The 20,265-nt window shown below is 37.5% G+C and overlaps 1 protein-coding gene across 6 annotated transcripts in view; it reads right to left on the reverse strand.

Annotated features, from left to right (window-relative positions):
• The window catches only part of NPAS3 (neuronal PAS domain protein 3), a gene marked incomplete at both ends in the record, with an annotated part of 611,353 nt that overhangs the window by 187,674 nt on the left and 403,414 nt on the right, over positions 1-20,265 (reverse strand). For all 6 annotated transcript variants that reach the window (XM_084262735.1, XM_084262736.1, XM_084262734.1 and 3 more), the window contains one exon: positions 2,089-2,178. In XM_084262735.1, the coding sequence (XP_084118861.1) occupies positions 2,089-2,178 (90 nt within the window). The remainder of the gene's footprint in view (positions 1-2,088; positions 2,179-20,265) is intronic.

Raw genomic sequence — 20,265 nt, forward strand, 5'->3', positions numbered from 1 at the left:
GAACAAGATACTAAATATATAAACACACTAAGTCTGAGAAATACAAAATGTCTCCATAAAGACCTAAGAACAGCAAAAATCACAGACTTCAGTAGCTCTCAGTAGATTTCATCTATTGTATGAAAATTCACATTCCTGGTTCTGATTTTTGGTAGTTTTCCATCAATACTTTCAGTAGTTAATGCAAGGAAATGTTTGCCCTGATATATCAAATACAATACTCTGAGATGCAAAGTGAATTCCTTTATTTATCTGAACCCTTGCTGGAAACGTATATGGGGGATTGAGATGAAGTGTAAAGTCTTAACAACACGGTGCAAGTTTGGAGTAAGGAAACATTTATGAACTCCTATAGCTAAAAAGACAGTGGCAGAAAATGCTTTTAACAAGAGACTAGCATAGGGTTAAAGCCAAATTTTTCTTGAACAGATGATATTTCAGATGGCCACACTATTCCAGATGCATCAATTTCCTTGAAAATCCAATCCATATATGTGCATATGCTGTGCTGGCAGGAGGACTGACTGAAATGGCCAAAACCCAAGAGCTAATATTCTTTTGGCCAGAATAATGCAATTATTATTTTCCTAGCTATCAGTCTAAGCATACAGAGCCATCTGTTATGCAAAGCAAACATACACATCTCAATTACAGAAAATGCAGTTGCCTTGACAGAATTTGGATTACACCACTAACCAGGGCTGTAAAATTTGTTTTAAGCTAGTGTATAATGGATGCCTTTCAGGAGTTTCCTAATTAGCATTTACCTGCTTAAACTAATTATCCATCCTTCTTCTTTACTGGCTTATTAAACTTCTTTGGATACTATGCATAAAACAGATTAATATGAGCATAAGACAATAATAAACATTAAAGTTCTGATTCTTTACTGTATTAGCAACATGGTGGCGCACCAATTTCAAAATTTGAGATACTTGATACTAACTCCCAAACAGATTAAGGCAGGGATTAAAGTCTATTATAAAGCGAGGGACTTTAATGAGACAAGAATACTGATATGAGTTAGAAACAGCTCTGTTTCCATTTCTATCATTTGGTTTGCTAAAGCCAGCACAAAATAACAATTACTGAACTTATTACAGCCAATTGCTTGCACGTTCTTTGAGGAGTTCATGAACCTCTATTCGGATTCTCACCAGATAATATTGAAAATTAGTCTTTTTCTGCACCAAATGTTAAAATTTCGCATTTCGTTGTTGTTGGGGTACAGCAAAACTGACAGTTGCCAGTGCTAATAGTTGCCTCCTCATAGCAGCACGGGTCCCAATTTAAAGGATCTGAAATAAATATTATCTCAGTTTTTCTTTTTCTCCTCTGGGTGGCTGCAATAGAAGTAGATTATCCTGCTCTGAAAATCACCATGCAAAATCCTTCCTCTGCATTTCCAAGTAAAAGCAGAAAGAAGCTGTCCTTCCTAAGCATTTTGGAATGCTGCAGGATTAGGAATAAAGAACAACAAGCAACTTTCCCCCCTCTTTTGTCCCATCTTTTAATCTTTGCAGAACAGCAGTTGTCAGCTATTGAGTGAAAAAATTAAACTATTACATTTTATAAATTTGTCTTTTCGTATTAGTGAGCATTTCTGAACGTGGCAAAAAATGTGTCCTTGTTGGAACCCTCCCTGCAAGACATTTTAATGGTCTCTTTCAGCATTTCTTGACTCCAAATGACTCCCTGTCATCGTGTCAGCTCCCTGGATAATGCAGGGTACTCCATAAACATCCAGTAATAGGACACAAGGGAAGTACTATTAGTGTGTCCCTTTCCTATCAGGTATAGAGGTTTAAAGTTCAAAACAACTGAGAAAAGAAACTTCATTTGTGCACAATAAATTAATAATGATCCTCAATGGCAAAAAGTTTTCAGGCACAAGTTTGTCTTATCTCAACATCTAATACTGATAGAAATGTTTTCCAATTACTTCTCAGGATGAACCAGATACAACTTTAAACAACAAATTCAATGATCCACACAAAATAGAGAAAACAAGTTATTATTATTTTAAGAACGATAAACAGAATAATGCATGAACACAATTATGTTTGAGAATCAAAGGCATGTACTTACTTGGGACAGGCCTAAATAGATGGAGACAGTTTCTGAAATGTACAAAAATTTTCCTTCTTGATTTAGTGCAAATACAAATCCATCCAGGGACTACAGAAAAACAAAAAACCAAACACAAACAAGTTAATAGATTAATTAAAAAAAAATCCTAAATTCCAGATAAAAATAGTAAAACAAAGGCATTGCAGAACAAATTAAGGAAAATATTTATTTCTATGAGTTTTTAATTAGGATCTTGAAGATGATTCCTTTATATTTCATCTACATATTAACAAACAGCATATGAGTATATGCCAAAGTTCAAGAACTCATTGTCATGCTTACATGTGCCATATACTGTATAAAATTTATCTCATCCGCATGAAACAAGAAATATAAAAATATAAAATGTTTTTCAATTTGTTATGGGAAGAAATAACAAGGAAAACAAATAACCTTCCAATCAACTGGTATGTAAAATGCACCCCCCTCACCATCCCCCATAATCAAAGCTGTGAATTTCTACTTCCAAAAGAGAAAAGAAATTCTTACCATCACTCAAACCACTATGGACCTCAATAATTTGTTAATTAATTAAGGATTACACACACACACACGCGTGCATGTGCACGCACACACACACACACACACACATTTTCCTTTTGTGAGACAACAAACAAAGCCAATCAGCAGATTACTGTCAAACATGTTTACAGTTTAGGTCTACAGAAATGTTATGAATTTCATCCCTTTGGTGTAAAACTCTAGATTAGATTTTGACAGGTTCAAGTCTTTGGATGTGGTTTCCATTGCAACTGCAAAAATCAAAATACAACTGCACAGATTAATGCATACCTTTTGAAACATGAGTGCAGTTAATAAACAAAGGAGTATATTCTAAACTGACACACAGAGTAAATCATTGCACATCAAGATGGAAATACACCTCCAGGAATAAGAGCAAATCTTCACTAGGAAAAAACTGCCTCTCATACACTGTATGTGCCATTACTTTTACGCTTTTTGTGAGGCTGATTATTGGTAAACAAGCATTCATTATTGCAAAATGTAAATTTTGTAAAATCACAAAAAATCCAGAAATTAGAAATGCTGAAACAACTCAGAAAATAAGAAACACCCCAAATGATGGGATGAAGAAAAGGAAGCAGTCCCAAAAAAATTCCATCCCAAATATCTTCTTGGGATAAAGGCATGTGTAAAGTAGAAATACAACTGTAGCATTTGAGACTACCTGGTTTTGGAAGAAAAAATAAAAGATGTATACAAATTTGATGGAGATATACTATGATAGAGCCATATAATGATTTCACTCCTTTTCAAATACAGAACAGTGATTTATGAGGGGTTTTAATTTTTTTATTCTTCTGCTTCTTGATTAATTTCTAACATGCTGCTGGTCAGAAGCTGTCTTTGGCAGGTTTTCACCCCTTTCTGTTGTACTAGGTGGTGGAATTAGTTCAAAAATCTGTGTTTCCTAAAAAGAATAAACCGCATATTGGAAAACAAACCCTCACTAAAGACACTGCATTAAAGAAAGACTCTAATTTATATTTATGAATTAATAAAAATGTAAATCTGCATAGATTTCCTTCATGTAAAAACATTTATATTATGCAAGCCATTTATGGCCTCTTATAAATCATCATCATTTCTTTTCAAATGATTAACATCAGTTCCTTGAATTTTAAAGTCAATAACAGGTGGAAAATTTGGAACAGTGAAGTTCAAACTTAGATCCCTACAAGGACAATCAAAGCCTTTACACGTTTGATCTCTCTGACTACCCACTACTTCTTTTGCTACTACCCACTTTCCCCATCACAGAAAGACAAGAAGTGTAAATCTTTAAAGGTCTTGGTTTAAGCTTTTCTCATGCTCTGTCCCATGTTCCTCTGAGGAAATTGGTTTAATCCTCTGTTAGAAATAAAACTGGGAACTGTCACCTTGATTCCCTGGCCACCTATATATATGTTCTGGTGAGAACTCCATTCTCCACAAACAACAATAAATTGCCACACTGAATCAGACTAATGGCCTATATGCAGTGTTTGGTTTTCCTGGGTCTGACAGCATGTACCAAGATGCTTCAGAACAGTGTTTGAAATATCCATAATGGTTATGTGGACAATGAAAAACCTATTAGAAGCTTCTTTTGAAGCTCAGGTTGTTACTGGTTGGCATGACCATGGCATCTGATATCCTCCAAAATTATTTTTTATAACTAGTGTGCTCAAGACTCGTTTTTCTTTCTTTTTTTTTTTAATTTTTTTAAAATTCCATTATGTTCTTGGGTCAGCAGTATCTTCAGGAAAGAAGTTTCACAGGTTATCTGTCTATCATACAAAAACAAATTTCCCCTTCTCAGATTTTTACACCTGCAGACTTTTAGCATGGTCCCCTTGCTGTTTTACTCAGAAGTTACATACAGTTGGAGCAAATTTATCATCTGCTTAATACACTGCATTATTGTGTAATTATCTGGTATATCTGGATAGGGTTTTTTAAGAACAGCAAAAAAGAACTGTCATTGATGGCATACCTGCTTCTTTTCTATGCATCATCTGATGTAGAAATTCAGGCTCCTTAATGAAACAAATGTTTGAATAAAGCTTTTAGTACTGATTAGTCAGAAACATTTTCCTCTGTGTGGTTTTGGAATTGACTAAAACCAGTTTTGCCGAAAAAAATATAAATAAATAATACTATCTCTGATCAACACAACTCTACAAAGAAATATCAGCCTTCATGGCTAAAGTCAGGAAAGTCATCAGCAACTGAGAAGAGTTAGCCACTTTAAGAACGCACTACTTTTTCTTGTCATTGACTCTGATTCCTTCTTTTCAGTTAAATGGTTTTAATTCCTTACCCTTTTGCTCTCTTTCTTTCCGGGAGACTATTCCCTACTTTTGCCTCCTAGTTTTACAAGGGGGGTATTAAGGAGGCATCATTGATGGACTGGTGGGGCCAATGCAGCACACCCACAACTCCTTTGGCTTCTTGCATTCCTGTGCCATAAAATTAGTTCATTATGCCAAATCAGACTACTAAATAATTTCCCTTCCCTCTTCCCTGAATTTATACTTGGGTATAAATACCAACCAAATTCAGCATTTTGTTCAATAGGGCAAAATCAGAAAGTTTATTTAATCATATTTCAAAAAAGCCACTGATTAATAGCTAATGGATCAGCTAACTACATCCATGCCCCAAAGACAAAGACGTTAGAAAAATGGCCCCAAGTACTAAGCTTGTGTCCTAATACCTAAGAAAAATGGCAATAAAATTAGGGGGAGAAACAGCCACCTTCCAATGCAAGGCAGTTCCTCCCACCAGTATGAAAGGGCTGAGAGGGACCACTTCTGTGACAACGTTGTTGTTCCTTATACAGGTCAAACAGTAGTTCTGAAGGACTGTCTCATTCGTTATTCATAGGTATTATTTATGAATATTTATTATTTAAGTAATGCGTGTTGAAATTTTTCAATTTTTCATAAAGCGTCTGTCCTTTGTGCATGCCAAGAGAGCAGCAGCCTTCAGAGAAGGTGGCAGGCAACATAAGAAAGGTTACGTTATATACTGAAGAAGAGTATGTGATACCACTGTATATATTTACCAACAATTTTGTTTTAATGAGAAATCTCCGGAAGTATTATTCCCATTAGCTGTGTATAACTAAGGACACAACAAACACAAGAAGGGTACTGGATTTAGCCAGCTTCCAAATCTCTTGTAAAATGAGCATCAGAGAGTATTTTCTGCCAGAATTTCTGCACAGTTGCATTGTAGTTCAAAGGCAGGCAGGATTCCTGCTTCGGATGTTCCACAGTTACCATCAATTCCAATACAGAAACCGGACCTGCAACAGTAACCAGCTTTTCAGGAAATGTCTTATTTCCATTGAAGCAGAGGCCACGAATGTACAGGTAGAGAGTGTCTTCTGCTAGGAAAACATTCTTGAGTTAATTTCTTTTTTATTTTTTTACAAAAATTGAATTGACTGTCAGAAACTCAGTCCTATCCCATCTAGTAGTGTGGCAGCTGCAAAAGGGTCAGGGTGACCGCAAACGCCAATTTTGAGCACAATCCAATTTAAGGAAGACTGTCCACTTCTTGTTTAAACCTACACTTACCGGTTTTATGCAAAATGTGATTAAAGCTGAAGTTCCCTAGTACTTTTGATTTCAGAAAATCATTATGTATTATGCTGTTTCAATCACCACAGGCTACTTTTTAATTTTTTTTTTTTTAACTGCCCCACTGTTTTCAACAGGCGCCAATTAAGATTCTGGGGTCAAAGGGTTAATTACATCTTCTTACCCACTATGTAGAATTTTCTGATTATTAACCAAGGTTGGATTAAGATGAAAAAGAACCGACACAAATGTTAATGCTTGCCCCTCCTCGAGAAGATTTATCATAATACCATGCTGAAATCTATACGCTTTCTTCAAAGCTGTTAGAGAATGAAATCTTAGGAAACACTAAAATAAACTCTTTAAAGACATGCAAGTATCTGATTTATTGAGCCAGTTTTCTTATTCCTGAAAACTGTTCTAAACTAGCCAGACAGTACTGATAGAAGATTTCCTTTGTTACATACGAGCAAGTCAATGTGGTAGACACGATGGAAGCGGGACTCAGATGTAAAAGTCACTAGTTATGGCACCTCTGAATAATAATGCCAATAATTATAATTTATATCCTCTGACATCAGAATAATACGAAAATGTAAAGCACAGGTTTTTAACCCAAAATACTAAGTGGCTCTTACAGTGTTTGCAGAATAGTGAGGTTATTTCCTCTCAGGATATGAAACCACTGTACCACTTTGACCGACTACGCACTAATGTATAATGCATTGTACTAAATGGATTTATATTTGTCAGAGGAATTTTGTCCCAGCCATTTTTGCATATTCCCACTACAGGCAAATTTAATTCACCAAAGTCTTGCTACAATGTCCTTCTGGAGAATATCCTCATATTTCATACTATCCATGAAGTCCCTAATTCTTTCTAGTGTATTCCAATGCTGCAAAAACCCCTGTTACCCTGACCTAAACTCCAGTTAGAGTGAAGAATTACCAGTAGGCTAGGTTATTTTAATGACAGATTATTTTAAACTAAGCCTTCACCATCTGTTCCACCCCCTAATTATGAATGCAAAAAGAACATATTTCACAATTACATCAGTAAAAAGTAAGATATACATGATTTAAATGCATGCATGTGTTCTTTGTCCAATGCAGCATGCATCTGTGATGTTTTCTCATTATTCAGGCTCTGATCAGGAGCTAGGGGCTGGGGAAGGGAATACTCCCCCTGATAAAACAGATTAATTGATATACTAAACTTTTTTCCTGGCAAACAGATCATGTTAATTAGAATTTTTCACTGTTATGACATAATGATATTATAAATGGAGCTGAGCATTAATTTGAGGACAAAGCCTGTCACCAATTAGACATACAACATTCAATATCAGCAAAAATATTTTACTCGTTTTCTTTTAAGGAAAGGCAGCATTGGATCCAATTGACATTTACAAAAGCAAATCGTCCCTCTCTTATAATAAACATATTTTTGCATAATTTATTTATTGTGTACAGCATGGCTTAAAAACCACAAGTCACCAAAGAAAGCAACAAAAAAATTAAGTTTCATTTCAACATGGCAAGCATTCTTGGAAGGTGAAATGAAGTAAAAGGCATGAACAGTGGCTAACAGAAATCTGATTCCAAGCCTCAGCGCCCATCCGCTGTGCTCTCACTATTAAGATATCAGGGTAACACCCTCGAGCAACACCGGCAAACATACAAAAGCAGAACTACTTAGGTGGAAAATCTGACCTTGGGCTTTCACAATTAAGTACTGTGAGATGTACGGAGTATTATTCCTTGAAATAGGATTTTATGTGGGATGTATGTGATACACATGAATAAAAATGAGCAACTAAGGTTTGATCATCTCGTAACTTAGAAAAATCTTTAAAGGCTTTACTCCTCTTCAGCCTTTTTAATGCCTTGCAGAAAACAAAACAAAACAAAAGCCCAAATAAAATAAAAATAAAAATGCACAGGGCTTATTGCAGTATTCCTTGGGCTACAAGCTTTTTACCACTGACTAAAAATCCCAACATCAAACACAGAGAAAACCCTGTTTTGACTCTCATGCCACTGCCATTTTTTCAATCACAGTCCACCGTAACGCTTATATGGCTACATGACCATAGACTCCTTGTGAATTAGTGACACATATCTGGCAACAAAACAACATGTATTTGGCACCAAAACAACTACAGTAAAAAAAATTAGGTAAGAGGACAAGCTCAAAGGATGTGGTTAGAATGGACTTTGATGCTGCCAGCTTCCTAATTTGTCATCTTCGTGCTCTTTGCTCGTGTGGTCAGGATTCAATTTATGACAACAAGGAAGTGCCAAAAAATAAATGTGTCCATAATAAGTAGCTCTGCTTTACAGCTCAAAGCCAAGAAACGAAGGAGGAAGAGTAAACTTTACTGATTCCCTTGATGCATCTTTTGCCAGACTTACAGAGTAAGAATGTTTATGCAAACAGAGAAGGAAAAACTTGCAGGGGCAGATTTACTACTTGATCAGAAAAAACAGAGTTTGTTCCAGATCAGAACACTGTGAAAGTTGAGAGTGTACAGGAGAAAAGTTTAGAAGCAAGAATAATGTTTCGAGGTGTTAGTAGGGTTCTTAAGGTGTACTCCCAGGGTTATTCACTGATAGTAGATTGACAAGTATCAGAGATGAGCCTGAGAATCACAGAAAGATTACAAATCTCTAAGAGATGGGAGTTAAAAAAAAAATCAGAGATTAAGAGTTTTACAAGTTTTTGGATACAAAAGCAATAAATGATTTTTAGGGATCTCTACCTTGTAGATAGCAATTTAATTTTTTTTCTAGAAGACCATTCTGTATTGCTGCAAAATCCTGACTGCATAGAGGAAACTGCACCATGAAAGCTATTAGATTTGCTGAAAAGTTGGCATAACAGTAGGAGAAAAAAAAATCCTTGGTTTATATTGCAATGCTATTAAAAGAGAGAAATAGCAAAACTTACTAATAAGAGGGGGGTAGGGGGTGGGGGGCAGGAGGGAATTGAAAAAAATATCCAGGACAGACAGCTTGCACTTATTCTGCACCCAGTTTATCACAGGATTTTTTTTTTCCCCAAACCTTTCCATATAACATGAAGACAACTGTATCAATGCCAAGATACAGATAAGAACAACAAAACTGAGTTACGTGATAGAAGCCAGATGATCTTTAATTATCTCCTTGAAATTTTTTGGTCAAGTACTTGTACTGTTTTGCTATATCCTCTATATCTCTGCTCATTATTATGCTTCTGTTTGATTAACTGGTCTAAACTGCTGGGCTGAACTGCTGAAATTCTTCATGCAGGTTTTCATGTAGAAGACACACTGATGTGCATTGAGGGAATTAAACTATTTGTTAGAAGTGGTTTGATGCTTTACCCACCACAGTGTTAGCGTTGCTGAAATCAGCTGGCTGCACAGGTTATTTTAACTTACATGTTAGGCTTCTACAGTTTTATGATTTTAACTGTCTGATGACCTGCTACAACTTGAAGGTTTTGGATTGTGTTTCAGTGACAGCGAGGAGACAACTTTTCTTGAGTAATACTTTAGAAGAGACAACCTTTCTTGAGTATTACTTCAGAAGGTAAGTAGTACTCACTAGTGAGAGACAGAAAATATGAGTTTACTTTCTTTGCGTCCTTTGGAACAAGTAGAAAACAGTGATACACTAATCTTTTACATGACATGCAGACAATTTTATAGCATTTGTATTGCAGTTAACTGTACATGTGTCCCTAACAGTGGTTTCCATGTCTGTGATCTTCCATACAACTGACTGTAATCTGAACACTTCAAACTGAACACTGAACTGTTCTAGAGTCTGCACAAACTGAACTATTCATTCAGAACAACTTCAACCTGAATTGTTTGAAGGGGCTCTGAAAGGTAACAGAGAAAAGTAAGCTTACTGTCAATAGGCCTAAATTTAGTGCACGGTAGTTAAATCACCAATGGACAATTTTTGGGATCCACTGGTATATGCATACACACACACAAAAGGTTAAAACCTGCTGTTTTCATGAGCAAATGCTATTTTTCCTTGTCCATTCATCTGCATAAATGATTCAGTACTAAAACAAAACACTATTTACATTAGTACACATGGTCAATGGCTTAATGTCCAAGTGAAAACCAGTGATGAGTGCCATTCCTCAGGGGTTGGTATTAGGACCACCACTGTTAAACAGCTTTGTTGGTGACTGGCAACGGGACTGAGCACACCCTAAGCCAGTTTGCTGAGCTATGTGGTGCGGTCAACACATTAGAGGGAAGGGATGCCATCCAGAGGGCCCATGTAAACCTCATCAAGTTCAACAAGGCCAAGTGCAAGGTCCTCCACATAGTTTGGTGCAATCCCAAGCACAGCTACAGGGTGGGTGGAAAATGGATGTAAAGCAGCCCTGAGGAAAAAGGACTTGGGGGTGTTACTTGATGAAAAGCTAAATGAGCCAAAAATGTTCATTTGCAGCTAAGCAAGCCAACTGTATCATGGGCTGCATCAAATAAAGCATGGCCAGCCAGTCAAGGGAAGTGGTTCTCACCCTCCACTTTCATGAAACCTTGACTGCAGTACTGTGTCCAGGTCTGAGTTCCCCTGTACAAGAAAGACTTGGACCTGTTGGAGTGAGTCCAGAGGAGGGCCATGAGGACAATCAGAGAGCTGGAGCACCTCTTCTATGAAGACAGGCTGAGAGAGTTTGGCTTCTCCAGCATGGAGAAGAGAAGGTTCTTTCTAATAGCTAAAGGCACCTACAAGAAAGCTGGAGAGGGGCTGTTTACAAGGGCATGCACTGATAGAAGAAAGGGTAATAGCCTTAAGTGGAAGGAAGGTAGATTTAGATTAGACTTGAAGAAAAAAATCTTCCATGTGAAGGTGGTGAGGCACTGGAACAGGTTGCCCATAGAAGTAGTGTAAATCCCATATCTGGAAACATTCAAGGCCAGGTTGGATGGGGCTTTGGGCAACTTGGTCTAGTGCAGGGTGTCCCTGCTGACGGTCTTTAAAGCCCCTTCCAATGCAAACCAGTTTGTGATTCTGTGTTTCTATGATACTATACTAAACACTACTGAAAAACCTCTGAGGTGAAAATCCTACCAGGCAGAATATTTATACTCTGCCTTTGCTATTCTCTTTTCTGAGAGGAGGGCTATATATATATTTAAAAAAAAAAAGGGAGAAAAAGGACTCCTGAGGGAGGGATTCAACACTGTAGCACCTAATTAAAATTCAATTTTGTGGGAGTTGTGTATTAAAACACTGACCTTTCATCTTTACGATGCCAATTCCTGACGAGCTCCTACCCTTCAATTATACAGAATTCCTAGTGCTGGTTGCAGATTGAGATGCCAATAACTGCATCCATCTAGCACAATCAACTATATCTATTTAGGATGAGACTTATCATACAGAGATTACATTATATATCTCTTACCCCAAGAACATAAGGGCCAGGACTAAGTGTATACCTGGCTGTGGACTGGCTTTGCCTTGGATACATAGGATTTGAATATCAAGTGTTTTCTGCCCTTTGGTGGTAAAAATATTCCAATCACACATGCATTTGTGCACTGAGAGGTGCTGCCCCCAGTAAAAGACTAGACACTGTTAGCACCTGTGTAATGCTCACTACCACAAGTGCCAAAAGTGAACAAACAAGGTGAACCAGGAGCAGGCAGCTATGATAAACAGTGAGAGTTGGCAGAATGAAGGCTGATTCCCCAGACCTGCACCTCACACAACAGAGCAAGAGACTGTGGGAACCTGACCTGACTGGGATGCTGTGCAAGGTAGAAGCACCTACACAAGCACAACTGATTGTGGGAGCTTGGAGTATTGGTGTGAATATTATTGTTTCCAAAGCTGCAAGTTTAAAGCCCTTTTGTGTTATGTATGAATATTTCAATTTATGTGAGTGCTGTTCAAATTGATCATATGCTCATTGTACATCTGCACATTTGGTTAGCTTTTTTTTCGCTATGTGAAGGGAGATACATAAAGGTATCTAAATGTCTGTTGTCCAAAAAAAGCCCCCAAACTTATCTAAAAAAAATGTAGGGAGAATCTGTGATATAGAGTTAATTGCACTCTTAAAACAACACCTGCACTCAGTAGGTACTCAGATGCTCTGGTGATTGATCCTGACAATTGGCTTGCTAGAATTAGACCTCTAGCCCAGAACTGAGTACACGTGTTCTCACTTGCATCACACAATTTCATACATATGAAGCTGAGAGGCTGTGCTGAGGGAAGAACAGGATGAGGGGCTTATGTTTAGCATATTTAATCTATTAGATGGCAATACAGACAACCAAAATAGATTTGAATGAGAAATTGAGTTGAGTTCTTTGCCTAGCATATAATTCTGATTTATACTCTTCTTGAAAGAAGAACATGTTGAGAATACTTTATAGACAATGGAATATGGAGATAATAAGAACACAGAATATTAAGAACAAATCCAAAGAGCATTCAAGCCAGTGCAGTTTCTAACTGTAACCCTTAGCAGATATATGGTAAAGAATAAAAGCCTGTGTTCTTATCTTCAGCCTCTTACCCCATGTAATAATGCAAAGAAGATAGAACCTGGTCCTAATCAGCTGGGAATTCTTCCAGCTGTCATTTATCCCTATATTAAAGCAGGAAAGAAGTTTGTTATACCAATTCTTTCTCCACCTATGCGAGTGTGGTGCAGTTCCACAGATGTCCACTCTGAAGTCTTCTAGAATCCATATGCAACTGGACTAAAGTAAAGCAGCTGTTCACTTTTCCAATAAAGACCAGTATATAAAAGCCTCCAAAACTGTTACTACCACTTGACTCCTCAGTCCTGTGACCCTTAAAACAAGAAGGGTCTGGGCTGCCATGAATCAGAACCTGATAGTTACTAGAAGTTAGGTTTACAAGGGCATGAAACCCAAAATGCCTACAAAACCATAACCCTTTGAAGTCTACACTATGAAGTGATTCTTCCAACTTTGAAATTAGTTTTCTCTCCTCTGCACATCTTTGTCTGTTCTACTAACGGCATTCCAAGTCATGGGTAGTTTTTGCTAGATTTGACAGCAGGCAGAGGTGTCAGGGAAATTCCTACAGTATTGGTGAAAACAAGAAGATAATGGAGATAAACCCTCTAAGAGCCTCTGCAGCAGTAAAAGCTGGACTGTGAGTCCACCTACAGCATGGCTAAACATCAAAAAACAGAGACCTTACAAATGCCCTGAGCACTAAAAAAGCCTCAGCCAGATTGCACTGTCTTAGACACAAAAGTCAATAGAAGACAAGATGGAAATCCACAGAAAACTGTGTTTTTCTATTCTGGTTCCCATAGAACAACTGGTTTCCATTTGCTCCTCTGTGCAATTAAGAGCAGGGAACACAGCAGTGCTGAGAATATGTGGGACTAACAGAAAAAACAAACAACTAATTTCATGAAACAAATTTGACACTACATTAGTAACTGAAATATTTCAAAATCTTTCCCTGAAGTAATTATGCACTACAACTCTATTCTATACAGTAAAGTTGGTATCTCTATGCTGGGTTGCAGTACTTCCTTTAAGGGTTTTGAGTTTATGGTACTTCACTCTAGAAGTACATTTCACAGAAAAGTGAGGGATGCACATTTATGTGAAAATCAGTTAACCTGACAGAATTGGAGGTCTGGTCCTGAATGATTTCAGGAAATCAACTCCGTTTGCCACTACAAAACACCATTGCTATGTTGACCTTCCACTTCTGTTTCACAGCTGGAATATGAGACCAGATGAGAGGACAGCATGTAGCTCTGCCATCAACAGAACTCTAATCTCACCCTAGGCTGTGAGGAAATACTGTGTTCCTCTCTCCCACCCTTCTTCCCTCCTCCCTTCTTTCATTCTTTTTTTTTTTTTCTTTTTGTTCCCTTTTTTTTTTTCTGAGCTCACCTCTAATGCCTGTGTAGGTAAAGATAAGTATGGATTTTGCTGTTTACCAGCTCACTGCATAAATTCAAGCATATCAACAGCACAGAGCAGCTCTTTCAGGGAAAAGAGGTTTATATTCTTTTTAAAATACAAGCTAATATATTACAGCAGCACTCTCACTGCTGTGATAATTAAGGGTCTGTTTGTATTTCCATAAAAAAATCCTATTTTCTAGGGTGGGGAGGGGTGAGTGGGTTATGATCTGTCCATAAGACACGGACACACACGAAACACAAGGCTCCAACCAAGAATATGTTCTTTCCTTTTAAAGGCAGTTTCACAGTAACCATGTGAAAAATGTTCCTCTGTATTTTTACCACAGGGTTTTAGTGTGCAGCCACACTATCATGATATGCCCTTAAGGGGTCCCCTGGAGCAGCTGCAGCATGAAGTATCAATAACCTGCTCATCAAAGGGTGCTCAAGATTTCCTTGACACTGCAGAGTACGGTAGCTGACGGTTGTGCCAATAATCCACACAGCACATTATCTAAAGAGGCCCAAATAAGTGTTGACACCACCAACCTTAATGCTATTTATTGCACATGTCAACAATCTATATGTTGTATTCCGTGTCCCAAGTAGGAACTGACATGATTGCTCTGCACTGTTACTATCCTTTTCACTCCAATTTGTAACAGACCTGAAGGTTAAAGTCTCTCCCATAGGTGACCGTGGTGAAACTGCCTTCATCAGTTGCAACTATTGAAAGAAAACTCCTCCTCTTGCCAAATGTTAGCACCGTTTTCCTGTTAGTCAGAACCACACAGAGAAAAACAAGGAAGCATTACTAATGTCTTCTAATTGTGATGGTTTAAACATACAGTGAGAGTGCAGCATCCAAGTCTTCCCTGCTTCCACTGTGATATTTTTCTTCTTTCTGCTCCATTAGAGTCACGTGCATCTGCAATTGTCTTCTTCTAGAGCCTAAGCAATACCATAGATGTTTGCTTGGCTGTCTAAATCACAGACAGTTGTCCGTTACCTGGCTATTGTTACTGTCCAGCTCTGAACTCCTGCTCCTGATACCTGGAGGTCCTGTAATGTTGGGTTTTGACACTATCTCCTCTCCCTGATGCAGCACTGTACTTCCAAGTCTTACTTATGCCACATCAATAAAAGAAATTATAATGCAAGCTTAACTTCAACATTTTTGCAAAAAATGAAATACAAACCAGAATTTCCTCAAACATCCTTTTATTTTCCTGCATCTTCTTCCCTTTCTTTAAATCACTGGAAAACTAGCTTGAGCCAGAATCAAATATAATCACAGAATCGAAGAATAGTTTGGGTTGGCAGGGAGCTTTAAACATCATCTAGTCCAACCCCCCTGCAATTAGCAGGGACATCTTCAGAGCCCCGTCCAAAGTCACCTGCATGTTTCCAGGGATGGGGCATCTACCACCTCTCTGGGAAACCTGTTACAGGGTTTCACCATCCTCATCATAAATTCTTTTTTCCTCTTATGTCTAGTATAAATCTACCCTCTTTTATTTTAAAACCACTACCCATTGCCCTATCAAATAGGCAGCTAGATGCCACCAATGCTTTTTACGCTGCCGTGTGAATGAATGTTTTCCCAGTTCAGATTCTGTTCCGTTACCATGCCCAAGTGAACATGCTGCCTGACACACAACACAGAAAGCAGCACAGATAGACTTCTGCATGTAAATTTGCCATTTTAATTGGCAGAAACCCTTCCAACTTAAAATAAATAAATTTAAGTGGTCATGCTTTAACGAGTTCCGACATTTATCTGAATTTCTTCAATCTGTTTTCAGTCACTATAGTGAAAAAGAAATAGTGTCTTATCAGTCCTTCCCTGATTCTGGTTTGAAACCAGATGGGAAAGAGCAGAAGCACACACACACACAAAATAACTGCAACAGAAATATAACCAAATGTTTTCCACATCTGAGACGACTGTTTGAATTCTGGCTAGGGTTTAAAATCTAAACAGTATTTTCAGCCTAGTACTATCCTTATAAGGATTATAATTCAACTTGCTGGAGGTGATTTCCTATGGTACTTAAGACTGTTTTTATTTCTAAATTATGTGTTTAACAGAAAATAAAAAACACACTGGAGTGCTTTGAAATTCGGAATGGTTTTTGACCCTAAAAGTTGGGCATTCATGGTGTATGAAACTTTAAAGCATCCTTGTTTGAAACTGCAACATATCCTGCCACATATTCCTAGCTAAACATTGCTGGAATAAAATTGTCCCTCAAAAGCTTCCTGTGCCACTTCCCAATCCTGCAATGAAGTCACTCTGCCACTCACTGATATCACAAAATTATATTAAAAGTATTTATGAAAAAACATACACTACAAGAAATGTAGAACTAGAATTTCCAATTAGGAATATACAAGAAAAAGGAAAAAGGCTGAAAAAAAGTTTTGCAAAGTAAATAGGGAGTATATACATACTTACGTACACACTACAGCTATTTGAAATTAGTGTCTCAAATTTAAATATCAAATTCTTCCTACAGCCAGCTCCTAAAGCTCTTACTGATGCCAAATCTATCTCCTTTGGAGGAATCTAACCCCTTTGACACCCAAACTTAATTCAGTGCAGAACTTATTTTCCCTAAACCACTCTCTGATAGTAAGAGAAACCAAACCTACCCAAAACATCTTGATATCGGGTAATTTGCTTGTTGCCTTTTTTCCCAATAAAAGAGGCTTTGGATACCTTTGCAATTATGTTCATTAACATGTGCAGATCTACAGATGGTCTACAGGCCCCAAAGTTAACATAGATTAGATAAAAACACAGAGTATTGGTTAAAATTACTGTGGATGGCAGATCCATTGGACACAGAATGGCAAGAATTCCAAGAAACTCTGAAGGAAAACCAAAATATTTTTGTTATTTCTAAGAAAGAGAGAAATTTAAGCTGCAGAAACATTACAAAAGTAATTATTTGATTCAGAAAGCCACAGACAAGAATTTAAATGCACGGATCAAAATTAAATCCCAGAATTTAGGCGGAAACTTTATAATGAACAGGGAATTTCCAGAGACTAACTACTGATACATGCTACAGACATGCTGGATTTGGAGCAAATCCATACAAATCTATCAATATTTTGCGGTTCACATAGAAACTTATACTACTGTCTGTGACCTACAATAATTATAGTCTGCACATTACAAGTAGTAATATTTCAAAAATCAGAATTATCCAGCTACTTAAAAGCTCTTTCCTATGGCACACTAAAATGTTACTCTGCTCATACAAGTGATATCACAGCATAAACTGCTCCTGCAAATATTACATCTTTAAATAGCATTTACTATTTGTAAATGCTTGTTGAACACAGCAGGTGGCAAAATGATTTAGCATCATGAACAAATACATATGGTTGCTTGAGCCCAAATTTTAGAGCAGATAAACCCATCTTCTGGTCCTTCGTTTAATGGACTAGAAACAAGCAAGAAAAGGCAGCTAAACCATTGTACGTATTCTGGCAACTCACTGCTTCAACTGAACTTTCTCATATGAAGTACTGCGCTTAAAACAACATAAAAGCAAATCACAGGTCTCACATATTCAATGAATGGCCCATCTGCAATATCTCCTCTTACAGTTTTCAGGTAGGATTGTGCACTATGGAAAAAAAAATGCAAAGGTAAAAGCAAGAGGACAGTGTTATGTAGTCTAAAATCAATAGACAGAGAGAGGACATTAACCAAGAGGCTAATAAAAAGATGCTGCCCTAGACAGTAACATAAAGAGCCCTGATATATTTTTCTCTTCAAAAATGCTATCCCTTATGCCAATTTTCCCTTAGCACTGCAGTAGTTTCTCTGTGTATATACACGTCATCTTACTTTTTTTGTCTTGTTCCAATTTTATGTTTGCATTTTATTTTCTCATTTCCTTCCTGCTACTCCCCTGTTTCTCTTTACTAGCTTGATGTTTACACAGACCTTTACAAGAATTGCAGGGTTTGGAGAGATCCCATTTTTTTTTCTTTGTTGTAATGCCCACATTTTTTTTCCCAGAGAAAAGATAAGTTTGCCCAGAAAATAAAAAGCTAATACAACCTTTTGCTCATCAACAAAGTATGTCTTGTTGTAGCCAGGAATAAGTTAATAAAACAGGGAAAAAGCTTAGTGGCTTAAAGAAAAAAAAAAAACACCTCCTTGGGGTTATGAACGAACAATGTTGTTTTTTCTTCCCAGCGTGCAAGGATTTAATTAAGTGATAACAGTCACCTTGGGGTGGCTGCACAAGGCAATAATATCTAGGTGAAGAAAAATGCTGAAGAGAGTTGAGTACAGTCAATTTATCTTCAGAGAAGGCAATAAATGAACAAAGCATAGGTATTTGGCTGATTGTTTTGGAATGTTTCCATTACTGATAAACATCAAAATAAAGGGACAAAGATTTGGTATTTTCAGTATCTGAAATGTATTAAATACAGAAAGAAACGAAGGAATAAATCAGCGTGAGGTCATATCCTAGAGTTCTAATTGCAAATGGTTTGGTAATTATTCAAGCTAAACATAGAACAAGGGAATTTTAGTGTTGACACAAAGGATAGAAATACAGCTGAGATATGTATTTATAGCAAACACAAAACACTGGATGAATTTCACTCTAGAGAAAAAAAATTGGTAAGTGTAGATGGAAAGAACATATATTACACAAATATATGCAACTTCATGGTCAGCGACCCAAATTCAAGGATTTAAAAACATGTTTGTGGGAGCTTTTCAGGAAACGAGCAGCAAGCTCAATTATCTGAAAGCCTACATTCCCCCACCCTCATATGCAGAGTCAGAGACATGCCAGAAAGAGCACCATGAAACAGTGAGGAAAGACTACCAGGAAGAAACATTCTCCTTTACCACAAAGCTGCTAACAATTTGCTTTGCATTATTTGCAACATGAGATTTGAAAGGAAAACATGGGCTGTCCTTAGAGAACGCGATGTGTACGAAGGGGTCTGAAAGCCTGTACCCATTTCAAGTAACTTTACTCAGTCTTCTGAAATTTAACACAACTCAGAATCCAGCTACAAGAGCTGCTAGCAAGTGGCATGATGGGCCAAAGTCTCTGCCAAACAGATGCAAATCATGCTTAATATGGAAGATCGGAGAAACGGCACAAATACACTAACAATCTTGGGAATTCACCAGATTCCTTTGTTCCTCTCAAGTTAGAAACTCTCATTCTCCCTTTGATACTTTTCCTGAATCCATCTCCAGCAGTGAGGGAATTGGTAGCTATTTTCTTGAGTTTACAACCCAGTTAAGTACTCCTCACCCACACACTTCTGCATGAAGAGGAGGAAGTCTACAGACAATTGTTTTTTAACTCTGTGGGCAGATATTCTTTAAAAAACAAAAAAAGGGAACAAGTCAATAATGAATGGCTCATACAGCATCCTGAGAAAAAAATATGAAATACATGTGTGCGTGCATGAGTGTGAGAGCAGGCAAAAGCATATTGGAGTTTCAAGAGAAACATCAATTTCTGGAAAACATACAACATTTTGAATTTGAAAAAAAAAATCTTAAATTCCACTAAGTTGCCTTGTTATGACTTCCAATGTATGTCCAGCTACAGTATTTCTATAAACACTGCTTTTCAGGCCCTGTAAGATCATCGAATGTGTTAGGTTGGAAGGGACCTTTAAAGGTCATCTAGTCTAACCCCGCTGCAGTAAGCAGGGACATCTTCACTAGATCAGGTTACTCAGAGATTCATCAAGCCTGACCTTTGATACCTCCAGGGATGGGGCCTCCACTACCTCTCTGGGTAACCTCTTCCAGTGATCTATCACCCTCATATCTGCACCAACAGTTGGTCCCACTGCAGTTACTTTCCTCTTAGAAGCAAAATGCCCTTTAAAAATTCTTTATCAACTACACACAGACATTCATTTCTCACCTTAAGGAGGCTGAAGATTTGTCCTCTGTCTGCACCTTCTGTTTGGCCTTGGTAATGTGGTTCTTGCAAACACCTATCCCAATTACATCTGGAACCTTATTGGTTATCTCCATCAAAACACTAGGGAAAACTTTGCATGAAGCTTATTCTTTTCTTTAGGTCAAGATTGGGACACATGA

Source organism: Gallinula chloropus, assembly GCF_964237585.1.
Source record: "Gallinula chloropus genome assembly, chromosome: 4".
NCBI classification, from domain to species: Eukaryota; Metazoa; Chordata; class Aves; order Gruiformes; family Rallidae; genus Gallinula; species Gallinula chloropus.